The sequence below is a fragment of the Callionymus lyra genome, chromosome 3 (assembly GCF_982586985.1).
Source record: "Callionymus lyra chromosome 3, fCalLyr1.hap1.1, whole genome shotgun sequence".
Lineage (NCBI taxonomy): Eukaryota > Metazoa > Chordata > Actinopteri > Syngnathiformes > Callionymidae > Callionymus > Callionymus lyra.
The window spans coordinates 27342288-27366843 of NC_141820.1; the positions used below are offsets into that span (position 1 = coordinate 27342288).

General features: G+C 38.1%; 1 protein-coding gene across 1 annotated transcript in view; it reads right to left on the reverse strand.

Annotated features, from left to right (window-relative positions):
• net1 (neuroepithelial cell transforming 1) overlaps positions 1-24556 on the reverse strand; it is a 38479-nt gene extending 13923 nt beyond the window's left edge. The window contains exons 1-3 of the mRNA XM_087787337.1: positions 24391-24556; positions 13820-13883; positions 497-559 (exon numbers count right to left, since the gene is read on the reverse strand). Coding sequence (XP_087643463.1) covers positions 497-559; positions 13820-13883; positions 24391-24521 — 258 coding nt within the window. The 5' untranslated portion in view covers positions 24522-24556. The remainder of the gene's footprint in view (positions 1-496; positions 560-13819; positions 13884-24390) is intronic.

A 24556-nucleotide genomic window follows, 5' to 3' on the forward strand; every position in this document is an offset into this window, starting at 1 on the left:
TAATGGTCATTTATTAACAATGTATATGCTTCAGTTATCCAGTGCAGCACCGCAGACATAAAAACACTTTAAATGTTAAGACAAAAGAATTTGCCAAATTGAGTCAGAAAAACATCCAACATCATCATACGTGTATTTTTTTAAGCAAATAAATAATGCGATAATGTACTGTATGTAAAAAGAAAAAACAGAACCAATTTAAATATAAATTATGAAATAAATTATATTCAATTTCTTTTTTATTTTATTTCACTGATGAGACACCAAAGTAATGTGTAATAAACCTTCAGAAAGCTAGTTTGATACATTAGAAGGGATGCATCTGGCACTTCTACAATAGAAAGTCTGCTTGTAATAGAATCAAAACATCAATGAAGGGGTTTGAACTGCCGATGGGTGCAAGCATGCTTGCATTTGAAACAGTCTTTAATCATCACTCTGTAAACGTTCAATAGATATGCCGTTTTTGACGATTAATGTTGTAATTTTCTGTTACCTTAAAGTCGAAGCTGCAAAGGCTCACGACATCACTTTCATCCTTTTCTCGGTGCTTTCGTTTCTGTGGAGAGGAACAGACAGGGCTTGAGGCGGAACAGATATAAAAAAATGCAGAAAGGTGTCATTAAACTCTGATGATGCAGATGCCTTGTCTGGTTTCAGCATGCAAGTCGTAGAAACACATGTCGATTTGTGATTACTATTGCTTTGCTATGAGCTGATGACGGTATTTCACGACTGGTTTCATGACAACCATTACTTATGCAAATACATAAATAGATGGAATGGATATTTCTAGCATGGTTAGCTTCTAACTGGTCGAGGCAGGAATATTCGCTGATTACCGAAAACAACCTGGTTAATATATTATAGTTGGTGAAGACTTTTGTTAGAACTTTAAACAAAGTCCAGCACGAGTCATTATCACAGTGGAACCCTTCAAAAAAGATAGAATCTCTTTGGCAGAGCAAGAGAAAACTACTTTATAATTTGCTCGCAAGAAAACTGTAAACATTGCAGATGCTATCTTTGATACACTACAGAGGTACTCTTCCAGAGGGTATTCTATTAGATACCTGCACTTGCACATCAACCACAGCACCAAACAAGTGTTGATACTTCCCTCCATGAGTATGCATCCGTCGGTGTACTCTGAGAAGGTTTTGGGTCTTACAGACGGGCCCTCATGGTGTGCACATTCACCATTTGGTTTGGGTGGTTTTTACAAAACAACTTATAAAACCGGTCTTTTGACAAAAAAAAAGTCTTATATCATCATATTATATTATTGGCAGCATTTTGTTATGCGAGTCTGGATTCTTCACATAAATAGGATTCAAATACCTTCACATTCCCGGACACACACAGACCCCTCCAGGAAAGGAAACAACATTTCAGAATATTGAAATACACATTCCTGTCTGGGGTAGTTGCATGACTTACCTAAGAAGCCATTTACAACCATTCCATCTTGTGCCTAACCCTCTCGGCCCATTATGCTCATGGCCCCTGTAGCTCTATTGTAAAAAGCCACAATTGACCCCGCTGGAGGTCCTGCAGCTAACAGGAAAGGGTTAATTAGGCAGCGCGATGCTTTAACACCTGCATGCGGACTCTAAGAGCGAGTCAGTTAGCAGGTGAGATTTGTGGTTTGGCCAGTCCAGACTACTGGATTGTAAAAGCCCCGTGGTGGCCCTTCAGGGCCGCCGGGGCCACTGTTATTGTGGTCCATTAACCGCGGTGCTCGGGACTGCTTCGGGGTGCACACACAGGAAGTCCAGACTTGATTGACCGCCAAGGTGAGGAGGCCAAATTGAGCCCGTAACGGTCAGACGACAAATGACTTGAGTGTTTGTTTGTATTGGTGTGGAGTAGCGGGGAGCGTTTCCTCTCGTTTGTTTTCCCACATCAGTAGAGAAAAGAGCTCGGCGGTCGACGATTCAGAAACGTTTCCCCCACGTATGCGAGTCAGATGTATTTGTCTCGCTGTTTAAAGTTAGTTGCATCACTATAGGAAGACAACAAAAGTCTGGTCTTCACACCATCGTGCTGGGCCACAGCTGAGGAGTTTCACTGCCTCGTAAAAAGCGATGCCTTTCCTGTTGTGGTTTCTTTAAGTGAAAGTTATCACGAAACAACGATTATACAGGTTTAATACAATCGAGGAAATTGAGGAGTGAGTAATGTTTAAAGGTAAATGAGGGTAAAGTCCTGTAGCTACTGATACCCCTTGTCTTTGTTGAACCCAATTATAATCTTACCATATAGTAAACACGGTGAAGTAAGATTAGTGTTTATTATGATAGAGTTATCTCACAAACAAGTAAAAAAAACAACCTTAATAAGACATTACAACAGAGACGATGACAGCTCAGGAAACAAAAGGTTGCCATTAGATCCGAATTAAAATACAAGTACATGCCTCTGTAAAACATTTGGAGCGAAATTGTCATGATAAGTTACATACAGAACATCTATTGATTTTTAATGTAATTTGGATAAAAGACCGACTCAAAAACAGATCACCGATAACATTGTACTGTATGTAGTGGAGATTTTGTGTGTAAAACTAGATGCTCCATTGGTCCTTGGATTCTGAATACAAAGACTCTGTAGAAATGTACTGTATATGTGGGATCCATCCAAGTTCAAATAGTCAATTTCCATGTTGTCAGTTTTCACAGTAATGGTTATAGAAGTGATATATTGGTCTAAGTACAGGATATTAACTCCCCAGGATCACTGAACCAAGGGTTAGCGTTGTCACCCAAATCCATCTCCATGTAGTGTGAATACAGATGGAACTGTACATTGTTGTTTCACATGGTGTTAACGTGAAGGAGAGGAGTGTTGTTTTATTTTTAATGAGACAATTTCACTTTTCAAATATTGCTAGTCATACTATTACACAGACAGGTTGCATAATAAATAATACCGGGGAGACACGCCTGCCGGAGCCGACATCCTCCTGTCACGGTGTGCGTGCATCGACTGTTTCCAAGTAAAACAGGGTCTTAATCTAGGGTCTTATGTCCAAGATAAAAACGACACAAGCCCTGGGTGTAAAAACACAGTGTGAGGGGAAAAGTGCTGTTCTTCTCCTGACACGTCTGGAAATCCCACTGTCAGCAGCTCTGCGTTAGAACAACACACTCCAAGCAGCGACTTGTTCAGCAGTGGGCTGGGCTGTTATGACTCAACAAACAAAGCCCCCCCACCCTTCTCCCCCACTTGTTCTCTGATCACAAAGGCTATAGAAACTACCGTGACCCGGGTCTGGTTCCTTGGTTACTCATCCCAGAGATGAGTGACAGATTTATACGAGTGAAAATGATGGTAAGGATTGTGGGCCAACAATAGAGAGGTTAAAGAAGCACACATGGTGGAGTGCTGCCATGAATATACCAAGGTTTCAACACTTTCCATCACGGACAATAAGGCTTTTTTACGTCTTGGGATACAAACTTGCCGGAGGATATTCGTGCGGATCCAAACAATATCAGGGTTTTATGTTACCATGACATCATGGTTTGAAAGAAAAGTGCTCACATTTAACCAGTGACCGGCGAGTCTTAACCTTGGCCTGCATGTACTGGAGCTGAAAGAGTCCAGACATGTTCCTCTGGCACAGTTTTGGTGTTGGGTGAAGAGGAGAATAAACAATGAAGTGCAGAGAGGATGTGATGGAGGGAGAGAAAAACACAAAAGCTAATTTATGTGAATGCAAGAATGCCTGACCTTTTCTAAGCATATATTTTATTGGGTATCGTTTGAATTGTTTAAGCGCTTTGTGACCCTGGTCTAGAAAAACACTACAAATATTACTTACTTACTTAAAGTATGTGGAAGTATGGTCCTGTTTTTATAAGGAGCCAGCGAGGACTGGCTTTACTTGCTTTAGTGAGATCAAAAGCTAATAGGCTTTAATTTTTAACTTGAAATTAAGTTTGTCACAACTACACATATCACCCATTAACACGATCAACAGAAGAAAAAGTCTACAAAAGTAGAACAAAATCATGTGCGTCTGCCAATTTAGCACCATGTGTATTTTTGTTGTTTTGTTACAGAGCAGCCAGGAAGCTGCCTCAATAATTTCAACTTCGGTAGATGGACGTGTATTTTTGTTTGTACATTTCACTATTTCGATTTGTATTGCTTTTTAAATTTTTTTTTAACATTTACTTATTATTTCAAGCTCAGCAACAACAGACCAAGTTTCAACAGAGCCAGACTATTTTTAGAAAATGCCTTTTCCAGGATTAACAGTTTAACAGTCTAATAGCTTGAAAACACAAGCACAAATCCTGAAGGACTTGTTCTTCTCATTTTCAACAGTACAAGTTGTTCATTTAATCCACTGTATAAAGTGTATTTATTCTGTGTATTTATAGTTGACTCATGAGTCATACTACAGGTTTATCACTGGATTAGTATCACAAAATAGACTTTTCAATCCCACATTATGAAATGCACTTAATGGACTAGACTGACATTTTGGTTGATATACTGTAATAAGTCTACATTTCAGGCAGGGATACGTTTTAAGTGATTGAATTTACATGTTTGGAAGTCTCCATGTTACAGTTATTATGAGCAGCATAGAATAAATGTAAATGCACAATAAATATTTGATACAAGAACTTTGAGTTTGGAACCCAAACTTAAGCTTCTTAAGCTTAAGAAGTAAATCGTATTGGAGTCACAGTTTGTGAAAAGTTTTAAGTCCCAGTTCATTATTTGACCATTAACAAGTTTTGAATCATGTCAGAGCAGTAAACTGAAAAAGCCAGGCTTAGACCCAACTGACCTCAGTAATTTCAGGCCTATTTCTGAGCTCCATTCTTGTCCAAGGTCTTAGAGAAGGTGGTCTCTGAGCAGCTGTTTTTGTTCCTGGAACAGAGCGACATCCATGACAAGTTTCAGTCTGGCTTCCGCAAACATCACTCTACGGAGACAGCTTTACAGAAAGTGTCCAGTGACCTGTTCTGGTTCTCTGAGATGTGTCCTCAGCCTTTGACAGAGTTCATCACCAGATCCTGCCGAGAAGACTCGGGGATGCAGTGGTTCTCATCATACCTTTGTGGGCGCAGTTTCAGTGTATCTGCCAATCAAATAAGGTCTGAATCAGCCGATATGTTGTGTGGAGTCCCTCAAGGTTCTGTTTTGGGTCCTTTATTATTTTTGCTGTGTTTGATTCGATGGGTAAAATCATTCAGAGATTTCCTGATGTTTTTTTGTTTTTTTTACCACATTTCTGGTCCACTGCTCATTTGACCCAACTGAGCCCAAGAGGCTGACCAGCTTAGTCAATTGTTTCCTATAAATCAAACAATTGCTAAGTAAAAACACTTTGCAGCTAAATGTGGACAAAACTGAAGCTCGGGTTATTGCGCCTGATGACAAAAGGGGTTGAGTCAGTACTTGGGTGACTCAGGCCAGAAACCTGGGTGTTGACAAAGACGCTGCAAAAACTTACCAGAAACAGTTTCCTTCAACTGAGAAAAAGCTCTAAACCTAGGAACTTAGGCTGCTGTGTTTGTCTCTGTGTTATCTTGGTCTTTTAAAGGATGCATTTTAACTGTGTATTGTTTTTGATTGTTAAAGCGCTTTGTGACCCTGGTTTGAAAAATCACATTTCCAATTACTTGATTACTTACTTACGTAACTGTCACTTAAGATGGTTGCATTAATAAACAACTTCCAGTACAGTGTGTGACCAGATTAAGACATCAGGACTCTGTATTGAAAGACATGTGAGGACACAGCCATAAAATCCGGAACTTATCATCAGAATTGCTCTTCCGTTGCTCAGTCACATGTACACTAAATGATCTTCAGCTGACACACACCATGATGTCACCAACGCAGGCCTGAGGGTGGAAGTTCAAACTCAGATGGTGTGAAAATGAGAACTTCCTTTAGTTTGGAATTTGATGCTTACTTCTAGCCCATAAATCTAAATGGTGGGGAAAGATGACATGAAATGAACACGAAACATAAAGAGTATAATGATTGGCATATAATTAAGTGTTAAGTGGGAATGTCTTGCTTAAATTTCCCGTAAAGATGGAACACACTTCTAATTTAGCACAGAAGTAAGAGGAAATCTTAGGTTTAAAAAGACATCGTAAAAACAAAACAAAAATCTTACATTGTTCTTCATCCTACTCCTTTAACCCTTGTATTACCTCAGGGTCAAGGTGAACCAAAGGTCCGCAAAATGTGTTTGTGGAATCCCTTGTGTTGTGTCTAGGGCAAGGTGACCTCCATCATATGATTTCTGGAGGCCAGGGAAGTCGTTCACCTGTACCCAGAGACTACACAAGGGATACCCGAACACACATCGTTTTCTGGCTTTCGGGTCACCTTGACCCTGGGATATCACAAGAGTTAATCTCTACAATTCTTGATTTAATAGTTTATAAGCTTTCAATGGATAGATATTATGGATACAAATTTTAAAAATATTGATTGACTAGCTATTCTTCAAGTCAGACAATGGTGAATCTTTTTTTAAGAGGATATATCCGGTTACAAGATTTCTTGATGTCTTCTGCTGACTTTTTGGCATTTACAGTATGTGATCAATGTATATCGGTGTATGTTTTTTCAGAGAAAGGGTAAGTAGGATTTTATAAGTTCAACTCTTATCAAGCAAGCACCTTTCAGAATCTTAAGACTCTAGATGTCTTCTTCAAGTTCAGCCAATACATTTATGTCAACTCTGCAGTGACGTTAATGTAGGTGGTGCCAGCTTGGATTCCAATCAAACCAATTTCCACACATTACGTGTTTCTCCAAAACTTCATATTTCAAAACATGTGAATAATGTGTGATGGTAAAAACTGATTGGACAATGTGATTGACAGCAGCATTACCACATTCACCTAGTATTCCATAAGAAAAGCCTGTAAGAGATCAGAGAAGGCTTTTAAAATCACCAACTAAATTACATTTTAGTGGACATGTGTTATCGGGTATTTAGAAAGGCCTGGGTCCAGGTAAGAACAGCTGCAGCATCAAAGTGCTTGGTATTTGCAGAGTAATGAGGCAGCTGGCTGGAGTGGACTTGGACATGCTGGGTTCAGACAAGAACCAAGGCATTGCTATAACAAGGTGTCTACACATTTTACTTGCCAAAGCCTCTTTCTTCGTGTTAAATCTAATTTAAAGTGATTTCTGCTCAAGTCAAATTCTGTTTTCTGAGCAAACGATACCTTATATGGCCATCAAGGAATAAAATGAACGCAAGTCTTGGTCAGTTTATCCTTTATTAGAAAACCACAGTGCGACCATTGACCATCTCACTTTGCAAAACACAAAATGTTAAGGTAACTGTCTAAAGTGCTGACAGTTGTCAATGAATACAGTAGCTAATGGCTTAAGGCATTGAGTGTAATTTTTTGTGAGTATTTGAATTAAAAAGGTCAGAGGCATTTCCTGTAAATTACAATTTATATTTATATTGGTATGTTAAATGTCTTGTTGGTTTTCACAATTAAACATTTTGTTTTTTAATAACTCTTTATCTTTTCTGTTTGAACAGTTGCTAAAAAAAACTGTACAATAATAAAAAAACAAAACTTAACATGAATAGCCAAGCAGGAAAGAAACGCATATTGATTTTTAAAAAACATTTTCTATCCATGTAACCAACTTGGACTAGTTTTTGTTCCATGAAAGAGATTTTATTAAACTGACTAGAATCAATTGTAGGAGCAATTCAGAATTTTTTTTTCAATCTGTGGTAAGACTTCAAGATTTTTTTTACTTCAAGATGAAAAAATCTTCCCGTTAAAAAATGATTCTACTCAAGGACTTTATATATTCAAATATAAAAGCTTTTTCCATTATTTTGACGGTTCGGAAACAGATGTTAAGGTAAGCCGATGATTACTTGTAAATTAGTATCTATCCACCCCAGGTAATTCCTCTTTTCCATCCCAGAATAATCAAAAACTTGGAATTGATGTTGCTGCTGCCAACAGCCACAATAGATCAAATTCTCTGATAAAAGCTGGAATGCTGTTTATCAGATGCACAAGTCAGGAGGATACTTCAGAATCCTACTTAATACCTCCACATTCCAGCAGGCTGCTGTCTGGTTTGATGTGCCTCACCTTGGCATCGGACTCGAAAGCTGATTCAAGATCTGAAAACTCTGCGAGGCCTGATGGAGTCTGAGAGAATGCACCAAGCGCCCGGAGAATGCTCGCTTCGCCTGCTTCCAGGGTTCCTGTCCGGGCCAACTCTCCCCCCCCCCACCTTTCGAATGAAATAAGGTGAAACACAATCCCCCCTCAGCGACATCAAAGCAAAAAAGACCTGGCTAAACATTTTTTAAAAACCTTCTTCCTTAAGTGGCAGGGTCTGAGATAAGAGAAGCGAAGACACTTGCATGACTCCTTTATCACTTGGCGTTTATATAAAAGAAAGATAAAAGTAAACTGTAAAGGCGAGCTAATGAAATCCATGTGTTGATTCAGATGAGCTAATCCGTGCACGTTTTCAAATCAAAGGCAGTGGGCTGGCACGTGATATGGAGTTGTTTGACTCCTTTCTCCGTAAAAAAAAGTGCTTTTACTTCCTCTCGTCAACCCCTCACATGAGCCGCGGGTTGAGTTCCAAGCGTCTCTAAACCATGTAATGAATGCCTCGGCCTTCAGCATCCAATGGTCTAATCTCTTTTTCTGCTTCTAATCACTGTGTCTCGTTTTAATGCCGACTGTAAAGCTCCAGCGATCGACCAATGTGAGCGGGGTTTGTAAGCCATTATCATACTTGGTCAGGAATCAGAGCGTCATTTAGCCAGAGTTTGGCAGTGAACCGGCCTCAATTCAGCCCTGAGGGAGCTACTCAATAAGACATTAATGAAGATATTAGAAACACACACAGATGTAAATTGGAATGAAAGAGCTGGCCGGGAACCTGAGTTCTTTATTATGAGTCGCCTTTGAGATCGAGTGCGACATATATCAGAGAGCAACTATGTGCTGTGGTAAAAATACTTGCTCACATGGGCCAAGTAGGATTAGAACACTCCTATTAAAAAAGCCTTTAAAATTGATATATTATAGTAAGTAAGTAAGTATGCGAGTAAGCTTATACTGCTAAAGAATGTTGACCAACGTTCTTATTTTGCATTCATATCAAAATAATCCATATCCTACAACTGACTGTTCACCTCAAAATGGTTATATATATATTTTTAAATTCTAAATATGACAGATGACCAGATCGTAATTATTCAATTATTTTAAAAAAGAAAGAATGTGGGGCAATGACATTGAATTGAAATTAGTGGTGAGGCAGAGGAGTGCTTTTGTAGTTGGACATACTTGTGTATTGGGAAGTTGAAATGGACAATGTTTAACTTGCCCTTTAAAGTACTGTATATACTTTATTGAATATTGTTTTGATTGTTTAATTGTTCGTGACCCTGGTCTGGAAAAGCGCTATATAAATAAAAATGACTTACTTACTTACAATAAGCTACAACCAGCATAAACAAATGGGGACTAGTGTGTGTCTGGTTTGGTATCCAGGCCATTTAGGAAATAAATTTAAAAAAAAGTACTATTTTCAGTTTCAAATATAAACAAACAAACAAAATGTATTTTTGTTTCTTAGTTCCTGTGTAAGCATGAATAGTTTAGCTATTAAAATGGTGTCAGCATCATTGGGTGTAGTTAAATGATCTAAAAAGCTCATTTTAAAATAATTTCTTACCCACAGTATTTGAATCTTTGGCCAGACATAATTAGTTGGCAGAAACAGAACAGTGCCTTGAGTTCTAGTTTCTAGTTGGACATACCCTTACTGTCAATACTGGCAGTGGATGGCTGTTTTTATAGAAAACTATTAGAGAAGTATAAAACTTGCTAACGTTTGTAGTTTATGGTGTCTCAGACAGAATAAGTGGTATGGTCTTGATTCAGGAACAATTTTACAAAATCTTGAGACAAAAATACTTAGAGTGTTCCCCAAAAAATGCAACCTTGATTGAATAATTTGTTTGTATTATATTCTCTTTTTGAAGAATAATTTAACAACACAATGTAGTCTCAGTTATAAACAGAGGAGATAGAAATCTGAACTCAATACTTTTTTAGGTCATCAGATCACCAGCTCAAGGAAAGAGATTACTTGGTTTTATTTGGAGTCAGATGTCGTCGTTGGAATGTTTTACTCCCCCCATGGTAAAAAAAAAAAAAAAGGGTAAATAAAAGTAATAGGTTTTTCATGTGGTATTAAATCAGAACCTACTGCCCCTAATACATCCTTGTAATGTGTGGTATTTTGGGAGGGTAATCTTGAGTAGTCTGGATTTTCACCACCAAAAGTAGCACTCTGTCACCAGACAATGGCCTTATTAGAACATTAGAACCTCTTACAGTAATTTTAAAGCAACCTAGTTTTAAAGAAAATTAAACTTTTTCCAAAACATTCAGCCTGAGACATGGCCACAAATTGTCCCTCCTACAATTACATGATACAATTTCAGCCACATCGTTACATCTACTATTCTTGCTGTGATGGCATGCATACCTCGGTGACTGTAATAGTCCTGTTTTCGGTGTCATCTCTGGAATGTTCCAGGACACTTGAAAGGCTCTGCAAATGGGATTTGCCAATGTGGTACTTTGGTTACCATGAATGTTCACGCCAGCAATTACTGGTGACGTGAGAAACAAAGCAAAAACATTGGGCTATTGTGACGGTAAAACACGTCAATGACCTTCTTTTTGAGGTTTCTAGTATTTAACTGGATTTTCTTCTCACGATTCTAGTTAGTCGAACTGAATAAAAGTAATATTATCAATGCTTGCATATAATGATTTTTAATTCTCACTTTCTATACTTACTTTACTAATAATACTTATAATGCAAGGGTGACAACGTGAATCGTATCTTTCTTTAGTTAGACTGGACTGTGCCTACTACCTCATTTACCAGGCCTACATTTTGGAACATCTAGTTCGAGAAGTTTCAAACTGTAAATTTTACATTTACCTTTACAGCAACATTATGTAACATTTTTAATTTATTTTGAAACATTTCCTCTAATAAACAGTCATGACTCGAGCGGTGTTATGCTCTGTATGATGCTCTAGCTTTTACCTTAACGGAGATCTTAATGCAACCCATCCTTGGGAACTGCTCATCTCCACATGACCACCAAACCGCTTTGTGGGAGAGGATTGGAGACTACAGTTGTTTCATTTCCATCATGGCTAATGTACTGGAGGGAGTTTTTTAAGCTTCCAGGAAGAGAAAACCAACACAACAAATGCACATGCTAACTGTGGGGTGTTGCTGCAATTACAACTATTCTATACTGTAATTTGCAGACATTATATTCTTCCAATTATCTTGATAGTAAGTAAGTACGTAAATTGTATTTATAGAGCGCTTCTCCAGACCAGGGACCAATAAAATATACACTTAAAAGGTCAAGATAACACAGAGAACAACACAGGAATTCCAGAAAAAAAGGCTGGATCAGATCACTGATGTAAGAAGGAGCTTTACCATGAATAGATCTGAAAATAAGAACAAGAATTTTAAAGTTGATCCTGAAAGAAACTGGAAGCCAGTGAAGAGTTTTAAGGATCGGGAAATGTGAGTTCTTCTACTAGAGTTTTGTATTAACTGCTGGCTCCTTCTTATTAAGACATGAAAACAAACTGTTACAATAGTCCAGGCGAGAAGACACAAACGCATGGATTATAAACTCCAGATCATGTTGTGACAACATTTTCCTAAATTTATAGATTTTGCTCAGTTGAAGGAAACAGTTTCTAGTCAGTTTTCTGCAGTGTTGAACTAGAGACATGTCTTTGTCAAATACAACATCCAGGTTTCTCAGGCTCAGTTTGACAGACTGACCTAAGTATGCAGAGATCAGGTAGCCCCTCAAGGTTTTTTACCTCTAGTTTCGATCTTTTGCTTTCCATATACATGCTCGCTGAAGTGTCTCTGAAACCGGCAAGATTCCTGAAAAACCATTTGAGACTCAAACAATTAAAGCAACTATTTGGAAAATTTGTGACACAGCCAGTGCCATGTCTGAGCCAAAACAATGAAGTTAAAGTAGTCTTATAAATATCAGGTAAGACAAATGATCAATTTAATATTACGTTTCCTTACTTATCTACACACATCTGAATTTGATCTTACAGTAAAAGTGTTGTTTATACTAGGTTTGGATTGTATTTACCACACTATAAGTAAACATTATAACTAAACAGCAAAAAGAGCAGGTAAAGACAATGAGGTAAAAACAAACGGCAATATCGTGTGATGGGTTCTCCATCAAAGTCAAGTCCTCTAAATAGTAAAGCAGCAGCAAAACACTGTGTTTTCCCTGCAGTCTGGAAGGTTGTTGGCGGTCACAGTGGACCTGAGCCAGCGAAGAGCTGCCTTGCACTGCCGTGACAATGAGCAGGGCTACTGTTTCCGAGACTTTGTTGTAAACTCTTGAGGCGCAATTTAAAGCCAAAACATGTTGTCGTGACGGGAAGAGGCGCTGGAGTGTGCGCTGCAGTCTGCACGGCAGGCCCAGAGTCATGATGAGGGACTGACTGCATCTTGGAGAGGAAGTCTTCGACATTTGGATCATGAAAGTAAGTCAGAAAAGATGGGGTTTTTTTTCCCTCAACTCTACACAATACCAAATAAAGTTAACAATAAACAATTTAAGATAACTTTATTTACTTCCTTACTTTCATATATCTTTTCCCCTTTTGAGTAAAACAACTACTTTATGGATGGATCTGTCAAGAAAACAAGCAAGAAGAGATATGATGATTGATCGTAGTTTCATTTATTAATATATCATAAATTATTCTTGGTTATTATAATTAATTTGATGGAAAGATCATCGCTGCAGGAAAATAAATCCTTCAAATGCTTCAGTGTAAGAAGAGCTGGAATGTTCTTCATTGTACTGTGCGCTTCTGCTATATTTAATTACCGTATTTTCCGGACTATAAGTCGCAGTTTTTTTTTCATAGTTTGGCCGGGGGTGCGACTTATACTCTGGAGCGACTTATGTGTGAAATTATCAACACATTATTACCGGTATATCATTTCACATGTTATTTTCACACTAAACCGCAAGAGGGCGCTCTAGGCCTGTGTTGATAATTTCGACATAGAAGAGGAAGCGCTGCGTCTTCTACCTCTGGAATTAGTGGAGTTGTTTAAAAGTGACACCGAGGATGAAGATTTCATTGGATTTTAGTTATTTGGAGTTACATGGATGGTTTGGTAAACTTCTTAGCATGTTATTTATGCTAGAGTTATCTGAATAACTCTTAATATGTTATGTTAACATACCAGGCACGTTCTCAGTTGTGTCATGTAACGTAAGCATACCGTACAATTATTCAGCCTGTTGTTGCCTCTATTCTATTTTTATTTTAAATTGCCTTTCAAGATGACATGTCTGTTCTTGGTGTTGGAGTTTATCAAATAAATGTCCCCCAAAAATGCGACTTATACTCCAGTGCCACTTATATACGTTTTTTCCTTCTTTATTATGCATTTTATGGCTGGTGCGACTTGTACTCTGGAGCTACTTATAGTCAAGAAAACACGGTATCTATATAGTCCATTTAACTGGTATAAATAATATTTAGGTGTTCGGGAAATCTATATGGGCGACTTGTCAACCAGGAGCTTTTTAAAACTGGTATTTGAAATGTGTTATCCGGGGTTGAAACACAAGCACGAAGGCTTTCTGGGCTGTGTGTTTGTGGTTGTGTGAAAAACGTGAGCTGATCTTCAGATTGAAAAACCAGACGCTTGAACTCACCAGACTGAAGTCCCATTGTGATGCCGGCGCAAGAAAGGAGAAGGAGCTTCCTCTCCGCAGTGACCTGTGCAATCATACAAAAAGGAGCTTTTAGCAACACATGCAGTGTGATGGATGCTGATAAGTTCACCACGTGGACTGCACAAGTCAAACAAGCTTTTGAAGAGGCCACGGTCGGATGACCCGCTCTGACCTTCCCACAGGCTGAGAGCGAGCTAAATCCTGGACTAACTGGCTTCAAAGAGTGATAAGAAGAGAAACTGTGACTCAGTGTGTCCAGAGAAAACATCCACTCCAATTACCTACCACAGCCTCAACATGGTGGAGCTGGCCTCCGCTCTCCCACCCACGCTGACTGATAACACTCCCCCCCCCCCCCCCCAAGTCAATGGTGAGATCACCCCTGTTCCACTTCCCAAGAAGACGGTTGTCAAAGACCCTTTGACCTTTTAAGGAGGAGTATGACACTGACCAGAATCTTTTCCATGGAAGTTTAAAGTAAGTTAAAAACATTTTGAGTAACAAATTGATACCAGTCCAGATAAAAGTATTGAGTTTTTAAGAGGCGTGTTTCTCCAAAAAAACACTTGTTTCTCATTGAAGCTTGATCACTATATACAGCTTCAATTTGGTTTGTCATCTATCAATCTTCATTGATGGACTTGGAATGCAAAACTTGTTGGTCGTCCTTCACAGCACATTCGGTTTCTGTTGTGAAACTTAACCGGCCTCAGTTGAATCAAAGAGCATCCCCAAACCTCCATGATTGTAAATTGTTAACAATGAGGTTTCTTAAATGCCAATGAAAAACATTACACTCACAGAATAAAAAGACATCAAAGACCCTTGTGAAGCAGTTTAGTGTTTTATTAATGTCAATGAGTGTGGTTCAGCTGGAGACTTTAATCTGTAGACATTAAAAAAAAGAACTAAACATTTACGAAAGTACCCTATGTAAAGTGCTCTATGAAAAAAAAAATTAGGAACTAGAGAAAAGCACTCAAAGAGCACTGATTGTATATGTTTATTAGCATGTCAAATCTTATTGAAAGAAATGAGCTCAACAGGAGAAAATGAGATGAGAGCGACACAGAAAGAAAGAAGGTAAGAAAGAAGAAAGAGAGAAAGAAAGTGAGGGACCACAGAGAGTGAAAAAACGTACAATTCTCGTGTATCCAGATGGTAACATGGACCACCATCAAAGTTAATAACTAAATACATTTTCCATGAAGACAGAATCACCCTGTGAGGTGACATTTTGAGTCACAGTTTGCCATCTAAAATCTACAACTACAAAACACACTCCTACTCACACATAGTGAAAATGATGGATGGAGATGACCTGGATAGATGCAACCTAAATAGGACAATAAAAAACCTTCCATGATTTCTTTCCCCATGCTTTTTAATGGACTCAGAAACCCTGTGCATTACCATTAAACAGAAATAAATACATATTGATCTGAGCTATAGAGTGTCTCAACCTTTTATAACAAGAGCCATTGTTAATGCTGTGAAAATAAACAAGTGGGAAGCAGCTGTTTAAGCCATTTTAGACAATAAGAAATCAAATAACTTTGAGTGTTACAAAAAGGAATTTAGAATGGTAAATAAATGATTGTGACGGTCAAAACACATGGGAAAAAAAAGCTATTTAACTCAAGGAGTCTTGTCTTAATAACTTTAACATTTTTTTTTCATCAGAGACTGTAAGACAGCTCAGAGCATCTTGGAATGAATAATGTGTTGTTCTCTGTGTTATCTTGACCTTTTAAGTATATATTTCATTGGGTATTGTTTTGATTGTTTAAGCGCTTTGTGACCCTGGTCTGGAAAAGCGCTCTACAAATATAAATTACTTACTTACTTACTAAAGAAATCTATAGAAAATTAGAAATGTTAGTTTCTCTTTGTCAAAGCCTGTAAGCTGAACTAGATCAAGGGCCACAAATAGGCCCCAAGTCGGACTTTGGACATGACCAGCTAGTCAAAAATAAAATGTGCTCATTGTGATTTATCGATTCACCCCAGTTTCTAAAATCTTTTATACTCATCCGTTTCCGCTGTCAACACAGCGGTAAGAAAGCGGCACATAAAAGAGTCAGGTACGACATTTGCTGGGCTTGAACATCACCGAACACACTCGTAAAAATCACAAGAGCAGAAGAGATGTTGAGATACGGTTAAGTAGTCTCTCACATTTATGGTAACACTTTGAATCATAACCTACTTTTGCTTACACACTGTCATAAACGCTGTCCTAAGGCTGCTGTAGCGGGAAGATGGATGTCCTCGGACTTAGGAGTCCTAAAAAGGCATCGGCGTCCGAGGAATGCCGAGCTGCTTAGAAACACTTGTTCGGCGTGTGTTCGACCAGCGCCGATTATAAGCCGTGTCATTCCAGTCATTGCTGGTCAGCTTCTGCTGCGACTGTCCCTCTGACGGACACTCGGTCTGACCGGCAGCTGCCCGACTCACTGACCCCCGACTCCGACTGGACGTGACATCATGACGGCTCGGGAAGACTGTGCTGGAACCAAGGCCGCTATGACCGTAATTACAATTGTGGTTTGAGGATTCCTAACAAAGTGTTAATTATAACGACTCAAGATGGATCGTGACACTAAGAATTTTTTTTAAATGCTTACCACAGAGCACCTGTCACCACGACCAAAATACAACTCAAGTTATTGACTAACTCGGACAAACACGGTGCAAGATCATTCCGTCACAGTTGTGGTCAGTAAAACTGTCATGAAGAGGAAGGTTGGCAGTCTCCTGTAAATAAGGGGTAATTATTGTGCTCATAATCTGACCAATTTGATTTCAAATATTAAAGCAATGACCATGTTTATATTTCAGCTTTTTTTAGACTGATAACACCTTTTATTTGTATACAATCATATGCTATTACTGGTATTGTACTTTTATAGAAAATAATGTTGAATCTTCCAGACCTAATAAGAATATAGCAACATGTTTTCACCACAATGTTAAAAGAAATCTACTTTACAACCAAGAATGTTTATGATTACTTGTTTTGTCAAGTAGATTTATTTTAACATTGTGGTGAAAACATGTTGTGAAAAATATAGATGATCCAATAATAATAATAGGGGGAAAAAAAAAAAATCACATGATGGTCTCGAAGTTCTCCTGAGGTATTTACTTTTTCCAAGGCATGTGTAAATTTGTAAGTAAGTAAGTAAGTAATGGTTATTTGTAAATTGTCTTTCTAGACCAGGGTCACAAAGGGCTTTAACAATCAAAAACAATACACTGTTAAAATATATACTATAAAGGGCCAAGACACATAAGACAAACACAGGAGTCCCAGACAATCAGGGAAAAGCCTGGACAAATAAAAATGTTTCTTGAAGGAGTCAGTAGACCCCATCAAGAAACAGAGGGAGAGGAAGATCGTTCCAAAGCTTAGGAGCAACGTGTGCGCAGAACCATCATATTCTGATCCATAGCCCTCAGAGCCCGAGCTGGGGTGTAAGGCTGGATCAGATCACTGATGTAAGGAGGAGACTGACCATGAATAGGTCTGAAAGTAAGAGCTTTGCCAGAATTTTAAAATCGATCCTAAAAGAAACTCAGAGCCAATGTAGAGTTTCTGCTCAGTTTTCTGCAGTGTCTTAATAGAGACATGTCTTTATCAAATACTACACCCAGGTTTCTCAGGCTCAGTTTGACAGACTGACCCAAGTCACCAAAGTACTGACTCAACCCTGGAACCTTATCATCAGCAGCAAATTTGTAGTCATTTAAGTAAATTAAGTGACTGCATTTAGAACCTACTGATGATCAATGAGTGACATTATTCCTAAATAAGGACATGTTTCCACCTGCTTGTATTTTAAGAAAAGGCAACTATGAGCAACAGGCAACTGATCTTGACTCAATCTGACTATTCAAATCATATAAACAGTCTGATATGATATAGTCATGAACTGACCAGCAGTTTGACTCACATCCAGTTTAGTCTTGTTTTCAGGTTGTGGTCGGAGAGACCTTTTTTTTTTATTTTATTATTTCTGCTGGTCAAACTGACCTCCTATATTCAACAAAACAAAACTGAGATGGAGACATCGGCGAGTGCCATTTCAGATAAGAGATGCTAGAGGGAGGACTCGGGGTGTTGTAATTCAAGACATCACAGCTCGCCAAGCCTCCTACTCCTCGGAGATACTGAACTTCCATGAGTAACGTAGGGGCTTCTTGTTGTGAGGTGACAGCACTAACCACTTCACAAACCTGCCCTTAAACATGTGTCAGGCCAATAAAATATGACGCATGTAAAACAAATTGCCACATTGGCCTTGAGTCGAGAGGTTCAACCACCCGACGATCAAACCAGAGCCAGTTAACGACACTGTAACTTCTGCAGACGCTTATAAAACTAGCGCGACCTCAAACGTTTCAGGTGGAGAAAGAGAGCAGACAGACCAGCACTCTTTGGGTTAAATTGCCACCAGCTCTCACTAATTAACTCCCAAGTTCTAGAGCGCTGGCCCGGACCACCCATGTTGGTGGTACACGCGGCACTTGTACTGTAATTTGTTCTGAATAAATAGCTTCTGACTGCCGCATGAGCCGTGGGACAACAAAGGCTACGGAGAGGGGCTTCTTGGGTGTTCAGGGAGGTGGGTTGTGGGTCAAAGGTCACCACAGGTGGGCCTGTGATGTCAACTGTGGGAGTCAAACAAGCGGCTTAGTTATTCATGACGTCTTTTCAATTCATGTGAATCCAATATTGCTTAAAAACGGCCTGTTTTCTCTCCTGTCGACTTGAAAATGACTGCTAATGACCGGGACTTTTGTAAATATTGAACCATTTTGTATTTTTGTATATACTGTACAATGTGAAATAACAAATTTTCAATCTATAATTCCATTTTATTGTATTCTTATTTAAGTATTTTGTAAATTTTTTTGTTTTCTTGTGTGCTTTTGCTTATTGTATTTTTTTTCTTTTCACCTGATGCTGCTGTAAACAAAAACATTTGGGACTAATAAGGGAAAAGTTTTATCTAATCTAAGCAATTTATTTTATCTTTAGTACCCTGTAACAGACATGTTCAATTTGGATTTAGACAACAAAAAAAATTTAATTACAACCTCCCATGTTTTTCTGTCATAAAACGTCTCTATTTAATGTTGGATTCATTATAACTGATGTATAATAGTTAACAAAGATACCTGTTTACCTCTGCATAAATGTAGCTAACACTGTAGATGAGTAAGGCATTCAAAATGTCCTTGAAGTGTAGTTGGAAATAAAGCATTATTGTAGCAGTTTGTAGCGGTAGCATTATGTGTTAAGGTTAAACTGTATTACTGGGCCTTTATAACTTTCCAAAAAAGAGATTAACTAAATAAATAATACTAACTGTAGTTGCCTTGTGATATCTCAACAGCTTCCGCTACTATGTTTAAACACTGACGACTGTTAAGAGAGTTCTAAACATAAAATGTAATTACAACACTCATTAATCCACTGTCAGATTCCCGAGATGCTTCCCGCACACAAGAGTGACAAATTGACTCTCCGGCCACAGTGATGCAACCATTAACAGAGACAAATTCCACACACATGCTGGAAGTTCTACGGGTTCATCTGAAGCCTCTGTCGGCATCTGACGGATAGGTTAGTGAGACATCCGAGGCGACTGGTTTTGGCAACTTATGTAATGTCTAGTAATGACTGCTCACAGGGAGTGTACAGAAGTCGTTTACATTGTCGGGATGTCCGTGTTAATAAACAATCTCACAACTATTAAACATTCCCGAGGTGCCTCATGATGACCTGGCTTGTAACAACCAGTTAAATAACTTGTTGAATATGACATGTATATACACAGACATGCACTCATCATTTCCTAGATTGGAAATAATAAAGTATTTAAAGTACAAAACCATGAGTCGATAAAAGAGAAAAAAAGAGAAATCATCGAATCAGTTGACCAACAAAAAAACTACTCATAAAATAGGGAAGACAACTTTTTGTAAGACACAATTAAAGAACATTTCTCCCAACCACAAAAGCATACCTTGAAAAGGCGTGTTGTGGAAAATGGTCTCTTTTCGACCGACTTGTAATATAAGAGTCTATTTAAATGGAACCAATTCAAAATGTATTCAATATTTTTCTGGATGATTTTAAACTGAGAATGCTTATGAAAATTTCAACACTAAATAAATAAAACCATTTACAATCTTGTCATGGTCACACTGCTCTAAGCTTATCATGCTACTATACATGTACAAAACAGCGCTACTATAAGATTTTCACAAGAATTGAACTTGATCTAGAATACATTCCATTTGTATCCTCACATTAGTCATCTGTAGAGCAAAATTGAAGTTGGAGATTCTTTTTTGTTACACAACTGTTAGCCGAAAATCTGGTGGGAAACTAGATAAATGCCACTATCGTCAATATTTGTCACTGTCTCTCTCCGGGAGACAAAGGTCCTTTGAGCTACTGAAACCAAAAGGTATGTCTAGAGAGGTTTGGTTAATGAGTCAGTTGATAACCATCACAGGAAGCTCCACCTTTGTTTGTTAGAGCCAGGTAACACCTACTCTGGCAGCAACCCACCCTGAACATGACTGTCAGTGTGTAGAAAGCTAAAAAGAATACCCTGAGAGTAAAAGGCAAAATAAGTGGTTTCCTGGATTTTAAAAAAAGATGGTCTTTTGTGTATAGAACATGTTTATAAGAAGGGGAGACATGTTTGGATCGATAAGGTTGACATGAACGGTTACAAAAATAGTACAGGAGCACCAATGCGGAACCCAAATATTTAGAGTACACTCCTGCGCTCTCTTGACTCATCAACGGCAAGAGTCCGCATGCAGTTACAACTAACTCTTGAACCCACTTTATTTTATTAATGCAATGTCTTGTATTACTTTAAAATGCCATTACCGTAAAAAACATACTCTTTAAAGTTTAAATAGTTCAAACAATCATAACCATATTGTTGAAATTCAATTTTTTTTTTTAAATATATCGTTTCAGCGACGTATCTACCTGAACTACCTTTGATGTATATGTACATGTATAGTAGGATGAAGATGTCAAAAAGCTGGCAAATGGTGGCATGTTCATTTTGTTACAGTGTAAAATGTGAGTGAGGATGGAGCAACAAACATTTTTGTTTGAGAACCAAAGACAAAAGATGTGGAGGTGATAAGTAGGAGTGTTGGAAAACATCAATATGGCAATATATCAGGACTTTGGAGAAAAATGTTGGCTCTCAACTTCTATTTTATGTGTTCCCATAGTTATTTTATAGTTCATATTTCAATCAAGTGTTAAATTACAAATAAACTACAATTAATATTTACTCACAGTGGCCTCTAGGTGGCAGGACAGTCATCCTCAGCTAAAGGACCATTGAAATCCCACTAGATCCCGGCGATGATTACGAAGATACAGTCGACAATACTATGAATATATATTGATGTTTATATCGTATTTCCCCCTGTATCGTGATACCGATCGTATCGCCAGACTATTGCCAATAGACATACTAATAAGCAAAGTAATAAGCATTGATTTTAAATCAAGGTCACCGAATACATTTAATATGCTTTATACAAATGTATTTCATACAAAATTGGAATCTAGTTTTGTCCTGAATCTAAAGTTGTGGAAATGAAAAGTGAGAAACAGAAACTTCTGAAATCTTGATTGTTTAAGCGCTTTGTGACCCTGGTCTCGAAAAGCGCCATACAAATAAAAATGACTTACTTACTTATCTAGTTTTACTGAGTTTAAGGGAATTTCATTACTAAAAGGACGGTTGACAATCCTCAGTATAGGAACAGTTGACGTTCACGGTGGAAAACAGGTGAGGCAAAGTTGTTTATTTATTAATATTATGCGTTTGATCAAAACAAGAGCCCAGCCTTCAGCCAAGCACGAAACATTCGCACAACGCCAACTTCTCTCTTTTGAAAATCAAATTAAACCCAGTCTGGGTTACAGAATTCCAGAGACTGTTTCAGCCTTTCAAGTTGCCCCGTTTATTTCCTTTGTTGAATCTGCACGTGCATGGCACCCGACACACGCAATGGCAGAGATTCCGCTGCGAGGCATATAGCGGATGCCAATATCACATGGGAAATCAAGACTTTATTTGTTTGGTTTTAAATCAAAGCATGCATTTTGGCTGTATATGTTTTTTGTTTGTTAAAGCGCTTTGTGACCCTGGTCTAGAAAGGCGCTTTAGTAATAACCTTTACACATTACTTACTTATTTTCGTGGTTCATATTTTCTCGTGTGGCATTTCATTTGTCTTTTTTTTCCCATAAACTATGTAGTGGAGGTCATGTATTCAGTGATGTTTTTCCATGTTTGTCCACTCAGTCTGCTGGGCTGTGAGCAGGGCCAAGGTACGGCACTGGCATGCGACATGGAAAAGACTTTTCAAATAAATCCAACATAAACACACTGCAACTGTTGTTGTATATGCTGCCAACCTCCAAAATTAACAGATAAATGTCATCTATTTATAAGTGAGCCCTGGGACTCTGTCTGATCTCACAGAATTAAGGGGATTACAGAGAAGGGATGATTGTTTAGAGTTATTGTTTACTGCTTTTGGAATAATTAAACCAGAACAAAAAGTAGTATAAGTGTCACTTGTGAAAACAATAAAAGTAAACAACAAAAAGGCCTTGGAATTTAAATCAATGGCATGAATATGAGTATGAATAAGTGCTGCCTATTGTAAAGTGATCAGTAGATGACAATGGACGATTGGAGCCTTTAAAAGTCCCATATTGTGCACATTTAAGGGACATTCAACCTATCAGTGTGCAGTGACGGCAGGTAGATATGTCTTAAAAAGAAAGAAAACACAAAAATTCCCAAACACAAAAAAGTTAGAATCGCCATCTAATTATTTAAAAAATATATATAGTTTTAGATTTTAATAGAAGGTGCATATCCCTATTGTTATCAAAAACTATACACCTTTTGAACAAACCAACGATTTTGAACCGTCATCACTGGCTTAAAAAATAGGTCGGACAAGATCAATCGTCTGTATATTTTGACCAGAAATATAAGGTTCGAAGATCCAGATCAAAAGAACCGTCCAGATGCAACTTGATTGAAGACTAGAAATGTTCATTAAAAAGTACTGCTTCAAAGAAAGGCCCTTGTAGTTAGATAAACAGATATTTCACAAATGACTGCTTTAATCTCTGGCCATGTGTTATAAAGAAAGATGCCTCAGATCCTCAAAACCATCTGATTTTCAAAGTAGATTGTGGGCAATGTTGTTTACAAACACAGACAGGGCGGCTAAGCAAGTTTTTGGTGGAAAAGTTGAGCATTAAATCCAAGCGAAGGAAAGACGTTTTGAACGCGTAAAACAGGTGCGTCTTATGTATACCTAATTATATACACAATCAGCTTCTTTGAAAGTGTTCAAATTGTCGCACTACTCAAATTTTGGAAGTTTGCCACTTCAACCCTCCCTGCTTCGCCTACATCACCAAATTGAACCGAAAAATCAATTTGACAGTATCAAATTTGTATTAAATGTCAAATAATTGCATCCGTAGATCAGAGTAAGGTCAAGGGACCGGCTCTCAGTCGTGGCGGAAATTTTAGAGAAAAGTATTCATGGACAATGATGTTTGCTGATGAAATAGGGATTTTAAATTATGAGTAAGGAGAAGATGGAGGTATGGGCTGGAGAGAAGAATGAAAGAATAGCAACGTGAGGGGAAAGAGATTATGTTTAGAGTCCGAGAAGCAGAGAAGTGACTTGTTTTACTTTAGTGGATAAGAGAAACAGGGAGGAGTATTATAAAGTCACATTTTTGGTGGTCAGATGGTTTGGACATGTAGAAAGAGGATGACCAAGATAAGGTAAAAATGATGGTAACACCTGAATCCATGAAGGGGAGCGACAACAATGTAACACTGCTAAGATACTAAAGTACTTCGTTCAAAAATGATGATACAGATTAAATGTAATAGTGCTCAGAGAACTGTCTTAAACTTTACTCTAGATTCAGAGCAGGAATCGTGGCAGGAGACCATTAAAACTTAGAATTTGCTGACATCTAGTGGACATTGTTGATGGACTCATACTGGACTGTAGTGTCAAATAGGTAAGTAAGTAAAAAACTAATAATTACAATTATTAGTAATGTTTCATTTTTATTTACGAACATTTATTTAGAAAAACACTTTAAAAAGAAAATACCCTTAATGAAGTCCAGATAAAAAATACATATAAAAGGACAATACTACGAATGAATCGAATGATTCTTTTTTTGGAGCTCTAAAACTCGTAGATGTGTGAGGTTTAAGCTGAATAAACGAGTATTTTAAACGCATATTCTTTAGCAACTGTTGTTTTAAGTTATATTACGAGGAATTGCTACGCATGCGCACTGTGAACCAGCACAGCTAGACATGACAGATAATAACACACATTATAACAGGTTAATACATGTGCACATTTGTGCGACTCAATAGTAAACGCGTATGCCATAGAAGTTAAAAACAAACATTAAAAACTACATTTTGACTCACCGTCTCAAAGTGTTGCTTTTATCCACATCAGGTTCTTCTTCTTCAGAGGAAAGTTTCCTCTTCAAGTCCCACAGACTCGCTCGTCTTTTGTCGTTGACCGTCTTGTGGGGGTCTCCGGTGCGGCCCCCCATCAGAGCGAGGGGATACCGAAGGGAGAACTTGTGTT